This window comes from Arachis duranensis, chromosome 10, assembly GCF_000817695.3.
Source record: "Arachis duranensis cultivar V14167 chromosome 10, aradu.V14167.gnm2.J7QH, whole genome shotgun sequence".
NCBI classification, from domain to species: Eukaryota; Viridiplantae; Streptophyta; class Magnoliopsida; order Fabales; family Fabaceae; genus Arachis; species Arachis duranensis.
Genome location: NC_029781.3, coordinates 101713610 through 101726675, shown reverse-complemented (window position 1 = coordinate 101726675; position 13066 = coordinate 101713610). Strand labels below are relative to the sequence as shown.

The 13066-nt window shown below is 34.6% G+C and overlaps 1 protein-coding gene across 2 annotated transcripts; it reads left to right on the top strand.

The window, feature by feature from the left end:
- The first annotated feature begins 4380 nt into the window (after nt 1-4380).
- On the top strand, nt 4381-8745 carry LOC107471489 (probable inactive ATP-dependent zinc metalloprotease FTSHI 3, chloroplastic). 2 transcript variants are annotated; one of them, XM_021134232.2, is made up of 5 exons: nt 4381-4686; nt 4759-5926; nt 6614-6937; nt 7279-7579; nt 8386-8745. In XM_021134232.2, the coding sequence occupies exons 2-5, from the start codon at nt 4820-4822 to the stop codon at nt 8586-8588; spliced, it is 1935 nt and encodes a 644-aa protein (XP_020989891.1). In that variant the 5' UTR covers nt 4381-4686; nt 4759-4819; the 3' UTR covers nt 8589-8745. The 2 variants fall into 2 exon arrangements, with proteins under 2 accessions (XP_020989891.1, XP_015946448.1); XM_016090962.3 differs by having other exon boundaries at nt 4381-5926.
- Nucleotides 8746-13066: the final 4321 nt, after the last annotated feature.

The following is a 13066-nucleotide window of genomic DNA, read 5'->3' as shown; positions in this document are numbered from 1 at the left end:
TCATTTCCAATTTCTAGATTCATTTTTTGTTATTCAACAAATGGAAATTTGAATTTTTATGCGTATGACGTGATATATTATATAGATGGTTTCTAAATTTTACCTGCTTGAAACTTCTATGGATTATTAGATATTTTAGATTTATCTTTTATGGTGATGGTGGTAGAAGATTTTGAATAGTGGATCCTTGAAGTGAATGGAGAATGAGGTTTAGTGGTTGTGAAAAGGGTGACAGTGAAATCCGCCATTAATGAAAGAATCAAAGCTCAATAGTGTCCGCCATTAATAAGAAATAGAAGCTCAGTGGTGTTTGTGTAAAAGAAATTGAAAATGAGTGAGTGAATGAAGGAAGACTTAAGAAAAGAAACAAAGGAGTGCATTATCCAAAGGAAAAAACAAAGGCGTAAGGTTGGAAATTTGAGAAGGGGTTTTTAGTCCTGCAACTATTTGGAGGTGACACGTAACACTGTTACCTGACACATCAACGACAACCTTTTGCTGTCTGATAGCAAGGGTTGATTTGTCTATTTTTTTTAATGAGTGTAGGTCTGTTTGAGGTTGAAGAATGATTAAGGTGCGCTATGTCTCACGGAAAAAAGATTAAGAGCCGAATAGGGTATTTACTCTTTATTATTTATATTTCTAGTCCTAAATAAAATATTCGTCTTTTTTAAACTTTCAATATGTTGTATATATTCATTTATTAAAGTGAAAAGACGCCAAATGCAACTCAAAACAGTAAGACATAAACTATGGAGGTCTCTAATGTGAGACTAATCCTCATCCATACTATTGATCATTAATATAAAAGTGATTTTATAGTGATGATAATGAAATATCTTACCGTGAGATATAGTAGAAGATAATTAATTTGGAGCGTTGAAGCCAAAAGCTTTGGAAGTGAAAATTTATAATGGACAATGGCATTGATTGAATTTTGAGAGAAATTCAAACATAGTGGACAGTGGGTAAAGGAATGAAGGAAGACATAGAGGATAATGACATTCAACTTTATACTAGGTGTATTCATGAATTAATCGTATCTGCAAATTCGTGGTATTTATCCGTATTTGATTCGCACTCTTATCGAATCGGATTATAGATATCACATCAATATATTCAATATATATGGATCCGATCTATATATTTGCAGATTTGCGCTAAATAATAAATAAAGAGATAAATATCAAATCGTATTCGAAAGATTCTAGTGCTGACAAAATAGTATCTGACTTTTATTATTAATAAAATGGTACCTGAATGATTTTAAAATTTGACAAGCATGTCCTCATATTTGTCGGAGCAGATCTCCGGTGAGAATGATATTGAACTAGCCACCGTTTTTTGCTGATATGGCAACCTACTTAAACTAATTACTTACCTGTAATTACCAATTAAATCAATTCATAGGTGAAAAATTCCTAATTCACACTAACATTGTCCTGAACCCTAAATTGGGACTTTCGAGCTTGCTTTGTCCAAATTTTGCAGATTGAAACATGAATTCATCCACAGGTCATGGGAAATCTGGTATGGGGAAAAACAACCCATCAATAGAAGCTTTCGAAGTGGATGGTATATCAGAGCTTGTGAGTAAAACCTATGATGGAACGTGCTTTTGTCGCCTCCCAGCGGTTCCGTTGAAGTCAAAGACAACTAGCAACCTGATAGATGATTTTTGCGATGTCCTATGTGAAAGGTAAAAATCAATATTTTGTGCATACGAAGTGAAGACTCAGTCATGAATAGATTAAAGTACAAACCTCAAATCAAGTAAAACACTTAGATTAATAATTTATAAAAAATGAATAAAGCTCCTAACCTTCATAAATGAGATTAGTTGCTCACGGTGGAGTTAAAAATAGGATTCTAAAGTATGGTGTAATGTGTTACGTAATGTCCCTGTTCGTGACAAAGTCTTTATTTAAAACCTAAAATTCAAATTCAAATTAAATAAAAAAATCAAATCAAATCCTAATCAAATCTTTTCTAATGTCTCTTAATTAACTAGTGATCTTCCTTGTAATTAAAATTCAGAACTTGATGTGTCGCTTTATTAAAATCATGGGCTTGTGGCCTTCTTGATGGATACCTTCCAGGGGTTGGTGTTGCTCTCAAAGATGTGGGTCAAGTGAGGGAGGTCCCACGCCCTTGAAGATAGGAGGCTAGGTGTATCCCTGGTGTGTGCAACGTCCCACGTGCTCGAGGACTTGGAGGGTGGGGCTATTAGAGCTTGGCCCAACGTGGGACGTGGGACGTGGGAAGGTCACGTGTGATGTCTTCGCAAGCATGGAGGATGGAGCTGCTGGCCTTTTGCCCAATGAGGGACGTGAGGAAGGCCACATGCGATGTCTTTACATGGAAAGGGAGATGGGGCTGCTGGCCTTTGGTCTAACACGGGACGGGGGTCTTCAACATGGGACGTGGAGCTTCATACATGGAGGTGGCATGGGCAACGTCCCACGTTGGTAAAGGATGAAGGCTTGGGTGTGAGGCACGTTTGACGTCTTCATGCCTGGAAGCTTGGGTGTGGAGAGGGGGCGTAACCCACGTTTCACATTGGTGAAGAGAGTGAAAAATGGCGTGAGGGACGTCTCACGTTAGTGATGAAGGGAAAGTGAAGGTGGTGAGGCAAGTGTGGCAAGGCATGCATGGGTGTGGGGGATGTGGCACACCATGCTTATATGGAGTTTGGAGTGTTGTATGGTGTGTAGGAGTGTTTTGGGGGGTGTTTTGGACGTCTTTTAGGCGTGGCAAGAATGGCTGGGTGTGTAGGGACGTCCGACACCTTTGTGGAGTACTTCCAGCGGGTGTTTTGGTGCGTGGAGGGCGTGGCCCACGTGGGTCACGTTCCATGCTGGGCTTCTTCGCGCTGAAGTTTCGAACTCAAAGATGAAGGTTGTTCGTGGCTCAAACGGAACGTCCAATATAGACAATTATATATTTTTAGAAAGTTCTGGAAGTTGGCTTTTCAACGCCGTTAAAACCGTTTCATTTAGACCTTTATAATTCAAGTAATGGTCACTCGAGTATGAAGAAGTCAGGATGACAGCATCCACAAATTTTCTCTGCACTTGTCTTCAATTCTTGGTCCCTTCTTGATCCTTGGGATGTTGCTTCCTTTTGCATGGCACCTTTCTTGGTTCTCCCAGTGACTTCTTGGTTGTCCTTCTCCTTTTTTGTTTTTCCTCCTTTAATTTTACTTAAAATCTTTCAACAACTTCCTAAACATATCAAAACACAAAGCAACTCCAAGAATCATTGATTAAAGCATAAAACATCTCAATTAAAATAAGAAACTCACTAACTTTATTTAAAAAAATAATAAAAAAATAACTAAAGATGTTCATCCATCAAAACCAAATAAGCCCTCAACAAAAAATAAATTACATGTTTCGATATTCACCTTATGTATTTCAGTTACTAAACCCTATTATATCTCATATTACCCTTTCTATTCTTTTGCCAAAAACCCATGTGATGATACATAAATGAGACAAAACGATCTTTCTGAAAATTGACAAAAGAAACATAGAAAGAATAAATCAAAGGTAAAGTGTTGGTTCCTTAACAGAACAAACACAAAAACTTAATTCATCAATCTTATAGTAAGTTTAAAGGCAAAATAACCATTGCTCTAAATAACCATTACTCAGTCACTATCACAAGTTACAACAATGAAAAGAAGCGAAACTTACCTCGTCAATGGCATCATCAACGGTGTCACGATGATGCTCTTTGCAAGGCTTTTTACTCGAAGCTCTCCAATCAACAATGGTTCTCACGTTGATTTGTTAACCTTGGCACCTAGACTGATTTTAAGAGCAACGTCTCTCATTTTATGTGATCTTTGAGTTTAATTCTTGAGTGAAAAATAAGATAATTAATCACAGCAAATAGTAGTAAATGTAGATTAGTCCTATAAAATTAGGATAAACTTAGTGCGAATTAGAAATTTTCTACCTATGAATTTATTTAATTTAATTACTAATTATAGGTAAGTAATTAGTTTAAGAAGGTTGTTATATCAACAAAAAATGGTGGTTAGCTCAACATCATTCTCACTAGAGACGTGCTTCAGCAAGCACGATATTAAATTTTAAAATTATTTAAGTATCATTTTGTTAATTATAAAGTCAAATACCGTTTTGTTATTGCTAGAATATTTTAAATACCGATTTAGTATTTATTTCATAAATAAAAAATATATATTGTATTTATATTTTATTTTAATTAATAAGTGCATACAACTGGTATTCGATCTACAAATATGCCAATTAAATTCAAATATAAAAAATGTGATTTAGATCCAATGTAATAAATTATTTAGTGCGAATTAGATCGAAATTTTGATTATATCCAATCTCCTTCGAAAACACTCCAATCCATATCCAAAAAAGAAAAGAAAAGAAAAAAAAAAACGAAACCTTAGCCTGAAGCGGAAACCCCTCACTGCTTCACCACTTTCTCCTCTGTTTTCCCTGCTCGCACCGTTTCTGTTTTCTTCGGCGCCTGCACGTTCCTCAAGCGGAAACCCCTCTCCGTAAGTGACGTCCTTGTACGCCGCCGTCTCCGGCGCTGTCCGGTAGCCTGAGCGGTTTAATATCCGGTCCGGTTTACAGTACCTTGCAATTCACAACTTACAATTCAATTTCTCGTTTGACGCACAACATGATATGAGATCAGGTACTAAAATTCCCATGAAATTCTCTGCCTCCTAGTGTTTTTGAAGCTCAAAATTTTTTTGGAGTAATGCAGTTTGTCGGGAACTTGAAGATTGATTATATGGCTGTGTAGAGCATCAATTGTGAAAGAGAGCATGGCTTCTTTTTCCTTTTCTTCTTTCAATACTGGATCATTTGTTGATATAGCTCAAAGAAGATATTTTGGGGTTTGTGGAGGTTTGTGCACTAGTTCATTTGTTTTTCCTTCTCCGGGGTTTAGATTTAATCAGTCATACAAATTTCAACATAATTTGGTTTGGCACCCGAAATTGAAGTATTATTATGATGATAGAAGATGTCGAAATGCCTCACTGAAGTTTCCTTATTGTTGCAATTCTCAACATGGTTTTTCCGGTAACAATAAAATTGAGCCACTTGTGAGTAGTAGAAGCAGGGTTGAGAGAAAGTCACACTATGGTAAAGGAGATAGTAATAGGTTGAAGAAGAGATTTTCGTTGAGGTTGCGGCCGAGGTTAAGGTTATTGGCTATGAGAATGAGGAGGGCATCCATTAAGTCCTTTTTGAATGAGGTGGGAATCTTTGTCCGTAAGAATATTAGAACCGTGGCATTTTCTGCCTCGGTTTCTATTGTTTTCAGCCTTTGTTTCCTGTTTTTGAAGTTGACTGCGCTTCCTCCGGTGAAAACCGTACCGTATTCTGACTTGATTACAAGCCTTCAGAGTGGGTATGTTGCGAAAGTGTTGCTGGAAGAGGGGTCCCGGCGCATATATTACAACATGAACAATCCAGTTGTTGAAAATGATCAGGTTTCTGGAAATGAATTGCAAGTTGCTGATGTTTCAGTTGACAGGGATGTAGATAAGCCTCCAAGTGAGGGAGCTTCAAGCGCTGGCAAAACCCCAGCATTGAATATATTAGGGAAATTTTCGAAGGCTCGGGCTTCAGTTCCTGAGTGGCAGTATTCCACAAGAAAAATTGACCGTGATGAAAAATTCCTTCTTAGTTTAATGAGAGAAAAAGGAGTTTCATATAGTTCTGCCCCTCAATCTGTGTTAATGTCAATGAGGAATACTTTGATAACCGTGATTACACTGTGGATACCGTTGATTCCAATGATGTGGCTTCTATACCGTCAGCTTTCTGCTGCTAATAGTCCAGCTAGGAAGCAGAAACCTAACGGCCAGACAGTTGGATTTGATGATGTTGAAGGAGTTGATTCTGCAAAAGTAGAGCTCATGGAGGTAATTATCTCATACTATAATGTTTACAATCATTATGCATTTATCGGTTAGCATTATAAAATTATATTTTGCTGTCTTGCTAGTTTGGTTGACAAATAAGTGTAGCTGATGACGTCACTTTTCCCCCTATATCAGTTGTACATTTATCAGTCGCTTATCTTTTATTTTCTAGTTTCTAGTGTACCTAATTGGTCATTAGATGCATTTATGCGAGTAATACAAGAGTCAATCATAGTCTGTTTTCTTTTTGTTATTAGTTTTCCAATTTTAATTTTCTTTTGCCTGAAATATTCTTCTCTGTTGATAACATACCAAGAAGAAACACTAATCATTATGTTGGAGGATCTCACACAAGCTAACTGATTTGGCAGTATAAACTGTATAGTATTATTAGAATTTTTAACTACAACATGGTACAAGAGCATAACGTTTTAGTATAAGGAGCTAAGAAAGTGCCACTAACATTATGGTTTATGATACACAAGTTGTGACAGTATTCTGGTTGTGACCACAGGTTGACACAAATTCTTTAAAAATCAGATAAATAATGGCTAATGTTGATCAACTTTGTAAGCATATGATGTCTGTCTTTTCATTACACATCCTCCATGAAAGTAATCCTCTTTGCATCCCAATGTTAATCAACTTTGTAGTTTTCCATTTATTAATGCATTCCCTTGTTTGTAGATAGTTTCATGTTTGCAAGGGGATATAAACTACCAAAAGGTAGGGGCAAAATTACCTCGAGGTGTGTTGCTGGTAGGCCCCCCTGGAACAGGGAAAACATTACTTGCACGTGCTGTGGCGGGGGAAGCAGGTGTACCCTTTTTCACCGTATCTGCCAGTGAGTTTGTGGAATTGTTTGTTGGGAGAGGAGCAGCTAGAATCAGAGACCTTTTTAATGCAGCAAGGAAATTTGCACCATCAATCATATTCATAGATGAGCTTGATGCCGTTGGAGGCAGGCGCGGAAGAAGTTTCAACGATGAACGTGACCAAACACTAAACCAAGTAAGTTTACTACACTTATTTCGTGTCAACAAACAATTCAAAAGTGGTTCTGACTTACAGAGTTACTGCGTCAGATATTAGAAAAGTAGGATTTCTGCAGGTGAATTGTTATCAATTATTTTTCAAGATTGCCCTTTTTTGTTAAACGAACAGCTCATTTTAAAAATGTTCCAGTCCAACTGCTTCATCAATTATTTCATAGTATTAATTTATAGTCGATACTAGAAATACAAGGATTTCATATGTTAATTGGAATTTTGGTTAGACAATTAGCATAATTATCACTGTGAAGAGTTTATGATGTTCTCTAAGCTAACCTTTCTTGTTTTCTGTATGTATAGTTGCTCACAGAAATGGATGGATTTGAATCTGAGATGAGAGTGGTTGTCATTGCAGCAACTAATCGCCCGGAAGCTTTGGATCCAGCCCTATGTCGCCCTGGTCGTTTCTCGCGAAAAGTATATGTCGGGGAGCCTGATGAGGAAGGAAGGAGAAAGATATTGGCTGTACATCTAAGAGGTGTTCCCTTAGAGGAGGACACAAACATCATTTGTCATTTAATCGCTTCTCTTACTGCTGGCTTTGTAGGTGCTGACCTGGCAAACATCGTCAATGAAGCTGCTTTGCTTGCTGCCCGTAGAGGTAAAGATCAATTTGTGGTTTTACATTCAAGTCGATATTGCATTCACAAGTTACCATCACAATGCCTCACTAAATTGTATCTCTTTTTTTTTATTATTTAAAGTATACAGTGGGATATAATGTATTTTCCCACCTAATTCTGTATAAATTAGTTTTAGTTGCACATTATCTTCCAACTAAAATATCCACTCTATCTGCCTCTGCATTGGTTGTCCTCATCCTTGAGTATTCTTTCTGCCCTCACGTCAAATATATTTAATTACTTTCAAGAAAGAGGGCTAAGTCTTGGTGGTTGGTCTGTTCGGGTTGTGTCGGGTTTGGGTTAAAATAAAATCCAATCAAATTACTTCAAGTTGGGTTGGCTTTGCTTACAACAAAATTTAGCCGACCCGAATTGACTCAGTCCAATCCACTCCGTGGTGCATAAGTATGAAGGCTTAGGTCATCAGGTCAATGACCAGCCATGAAGTGCGGATACACCAAAACGAGGTCTCTGTGTGTCCAGCACGTTAGTGTTTGATACTCAAAGGCAACTACAACACATGCCATATATGTACCTGCATTTAACACTTATGTTTTCTGTTTCTACTTCATAGACACTTGAAACATGACTTAGACATGGTGTCAATGGGTTCAGAAACACCAATATTGGTGCTTGAATATTGATGGTAGTGATAATGGTAGTTTGTCATTTGTAAATGCTTGAATACCATCATAGAAATCTTGAAAGGGTCCATGTCCATGGTGGTATCCATGCTTCAAAGGTGTCTCAATAATTCATAAGTTACACGTTTTGCACTTTGCAGGTAGTGAAGGTGTGGCAAGGGAGGATATAATGGAAGCAATTGAAAGAGCAAAGTTTGGAATCAATGATAAGCAACTTAGGTCAAATAAACTAAGCAAGGAGTTGGTTAAGCTCTTCCCTTGGATGCCATCATTGATGGGAAGAAGTGATAAGAGACAGGATGACCTACAAGGACCACTAGGTTATCAATCATTGAGCTCATGAATAATGTTATCTTTACCTCTCAAATGCACTTTAATTTATCTTCTACCTACAACAACAACAACAGAAATTAAAGCATCAATTGCCTAAAATTGTACCCTATTTTTGTGGCTAGAGACAATTTCTCATAGCATTAAAGTTTTGGCCAACATTGACACCACCTTTCTCCTTTTATAACCTAACTTTGCTAATTCTTTTCTAGACCCAACTTCATTTATGTAAAATGCCGTGGTGTAGCAGCTTTTTGTTAACCCATATATGATCCTAATTTATTTTTTAGTGACAGCAATTTGGGACCAAAAGAAGTAATTAACAAATTATAATTAAGAAGGGTATATATCACTACTCTTATCTGTCATGTGCTTATCAAGCTACAAAGCACTACAAGTTATTTCAAGCTAGCTGTCATGTATTCGTTTGAATTCTCATGGTACGGGTAAAAAAAAAAACAAGGTAACCTGTTTAATTCTAAAAAAAATGGTGATTTATGATTTAAACCTTTTATTTGATTAATGAGATATTTTTAAAAAATATACAAATATGAAATATGTGAGCCGAAAAGGTGACTCTTCTTTTGGGGTTTAAAAATCACAATCAAGCATGAGTTTATAAATAAATCTTCTATTAATGAGTGACTGATGCTATATTGTCCAATTTGTTGTTCTTGAATGTTCTGAAACCTTTCCCTCCTCTTTACTCACATCGGTAGTGTTCTGGCCATGTTTAGAGTCCATATTTTATGTGACATTGGATACACATTAAATATAAAAATGCTTTATAAATAGAAAAAAATAGTCATCATATATATAATATAATTGTGTATTTAAATATGAGTAAATAGTCAAATTCGTCTCTAAACAATTACTCGTTCTCTAAATTAGTCTTTGAAAGATTTTTTTATTCAAGTTCGTGAACTTATTAAGTTATTAGCTAATTAAGAATGTCAAGTGCTAAATGTGTGCTATGGTGTCACTTAATATATCATATTAGCAAATTTTGACGCCATCATTAATAGAAGTGATGACAGGACTAATGTGACTAATTTAAAATTTTTGAATGATGAATTTGATTAAAAAATTTTTTCAAAAACCAATTTAAAAAATGAGTGATCTCTTAAAGACGAATTTGACCATTTAATCATTTAGATATATTATCTGACACATTATCTCAATCAAGTAATCAGCTATACTAGAATAATCAAATATTTTACAACAACATAATTAAAAGAATAATTAAAGGATTTCACAAATTCGATTATATAGGACTAGGATTTTATGACACATACCTAAGTTCCGACACGAATTTGGTGCAAACTATAGACACAAAAAAAAAAAATAAATTTGGTGCAAACTATGCCCTCACTAGTGTTGTGCATAATCTTCCAAAAATAAAAGATAATGCAAACATTGTAACACTAATTTTAAATTGGACAGTCAAAGTGTAATGATCAATTAATACAAAAGAAAACAACAAAAGATTTATAAGAAATTTTCGAACTTAACTTACGATTGATTTATTTCACTGATTTCACTTTTAGTTGTTTATAAGAAAGGCTAAGTAGAAAAATTTGGACTTAATTAAACCAATTTTCCAATTAATGACAAGTCAGTTTGTTAGAAATTCAAGTATGCTATTTTATTTTGGATTAAATATTACAGGTATACAATTGTTGCGTAGGATGCACATTGACTAATAGATTATTCTATATTCGAATCAATATTTATTTAAGTAAATTAGTGAATTAACTATCAAACAAATTTAGATTAGTTTGGATGCATATTGATCATGAACTTAAGAAACAATCAAATAAATCTTAAAAGTAATGTCGGCACCTGTTTCTCACTAAAACAAAAATGTTTCATGTATTACCATTATTCGTGCTTAAATATCTCTTGACCACGTCATTCTAACTTCTTTTTTTATCATTAATTTGTGATGTACAAATATTGATATGAACACGGACTATATCGACATACAAATTTTAAAATTTTATAACATATAAAGACACGTATATATAAAATATGATCTATTTTTTAGAAAAATAATAATGATACTTGGATATATTATTAATATGAAGACACAGATGGACACAGACACCGTATCAAATAAGTGTAAATAAGTGTAAACGAATATCATATCCAAAATATATTTGACACATAAATACAACAACTCAATAAAACGTAAGTATTTCATAGCCTCTAAATATCTATCTTTCAATTTTATTGTTGACTATTTATTCCTTTCATATGTCCAAATAACTTATTAAGACGAGATTACACATTTTTTTGGTAATAGGCGTTACTCTTAATTACCTTATCTCATACTTCTGCATTCTTTATTTTTCGGTTAATTTGCATATAATTAATTAATTTAAATTGGTCAAATTGTTAATTTTACTTATTCGTATAAATAAATGTTGAAATTTAAATTTTATTTTGTATAAATATAAAATAATTCATTAGATCCGCAACTAATTCTTGGCCTGCCACCGTAGAAAATTAAATCAAAAGAAAAAAATTTGCATATTATCACAATTGCATCTAAGAATCCTGGTTAAAATACTCTCAAATGTTATCTATTTCTAAGCAAGCAGAATGTACATATGTTGCAAAAATGAAATTTGTGACTTCCTTGAAACATAGGGAAAGGCATGCGTGACAGCTCACAGCTACTAATTCTCTATAATTATTCCTTCACAAAGGACCAAAAATCGAATTGATAAGAGAAAACTACCTGAAATTAAACTTTGTTATTATTCTGATCGAGTACTTCTTTTTGTTTTTGTTGAGAATTACTCTCGTGTATCACTTGCTCACCTTTTTTAATATATATTCGTCTGTATCCTTCTTCATTTAAAGAATACAATGCCTTTTACCAAAAACATAAAAATACAATGCGACCGTGAACAATATTCGTCTGTATCCTTCTTCATTATATAATGTTTAATAGTTATTTTTATTAAAATAATATTTTGTTATAAAATTTAAACATTTTATAAATTTATTCTCTAATATAATTCATGCTATAAATACATTAATAACAAAAATTTATATAAATGTCCCATGATTTTGTTATTTTTCTTTTTTTCTTAAATTACCGTTATTTATTAATAATTTACGAAATTTTGTTGACCTATCATTATAATAGATTTTTAATTTTGGATATTATTCACTCAAAAATGATTAATAGAGCTTTTTTTTAACACAAAAGACTATAAAATGTACACATAATTTTGGTTATGATATTTTTTTTTTGTCCTGCAATAATTACTATTATTTATAACAATCAGTCCCATCAAAATTTATATGTTCTTTTTCATATATCATTTATTTATAAGACAGTTAAATCTTGATCATTTTTAATCATTGTAACCTTGGCCAGTAAAAAACTTCTTATATATATATGGACTATCTTACAAGATATGATATATTGATATAGATGTATAATAACAAATGAAATTAATTACATAACCATTTGGAACAAAACTCCATTATATATAATGAAGTATTATTTGTTCACGGTAAATGTTAATTCATGGTTGATTAGTGGATGCTCAAACACTCATTAAGAAACAAATACTTAGTGTATATTCAAAATTAATTATTAAATTAATTTTTTTAAAACAAAGGAGCTCAACACATTAAGGTGGAGCATGTAGTACCATACAGCACAAGTACTCAAACAACACCTAAAAAAAATATTACGAGCCAAAGAAGGAATTTATCATGTCATCTCCGGCATAGCCATCAACAACATTAGGACTGGGCACCTCTCCACTCGTCACAGCTAAGCATGGTCATGTGGATGTTGTCATCTACGCCTCTGCTTTGGTTCTGGAATATCTTCCTATTCCTTTCCAACCAAATGTGCCAAATGATTGCACAGAAGCACCTCGTACGTTGCTTCTGATCCTCTTTTCTACGCGGCTCATCTGTCCAACTTAGGAAATGATCCTTCATCAACCCCGGAATAGACCAGGGTCGGCCAAAGATAGATAGCCATGCACTCCACACCTACCAAGCAAAATCATAGCCAAGGAACAAGTGATGGACCTGCTCAACCTCCTTAGAACAAAAGACACAACTCTTATCATCCTGGCTAATGATCCCGAACCGACTAAGCCACTCCTTAGTGTTCACCCTGCCTATGAGGAAAACCAAACAAATAACTCTACTCTTGGTGGAACCAAGCCTTTCCAGATGGACTTCGTGAAACTGTAGCTGGTTACATCTTCTGGAAACATTCCTTCTTGTAGCACCTCCACAAATGAGTTAGTCGAAAAAATACCAAGTCTATCATATTTCCATACAACTCTATCCTCCCTATTGATCACTAACTTGACCGGTCTCAACGCCTCATGTAGCTGACTCAGTATGTCTAATTCTAACTGAAACAGCTCTCGTCTCCATTGGAAGTTCCACATCCACTCTAACCCATCCCAAAACCCACAATCCTCTACAGCCGACCCACATTGGTTTGAA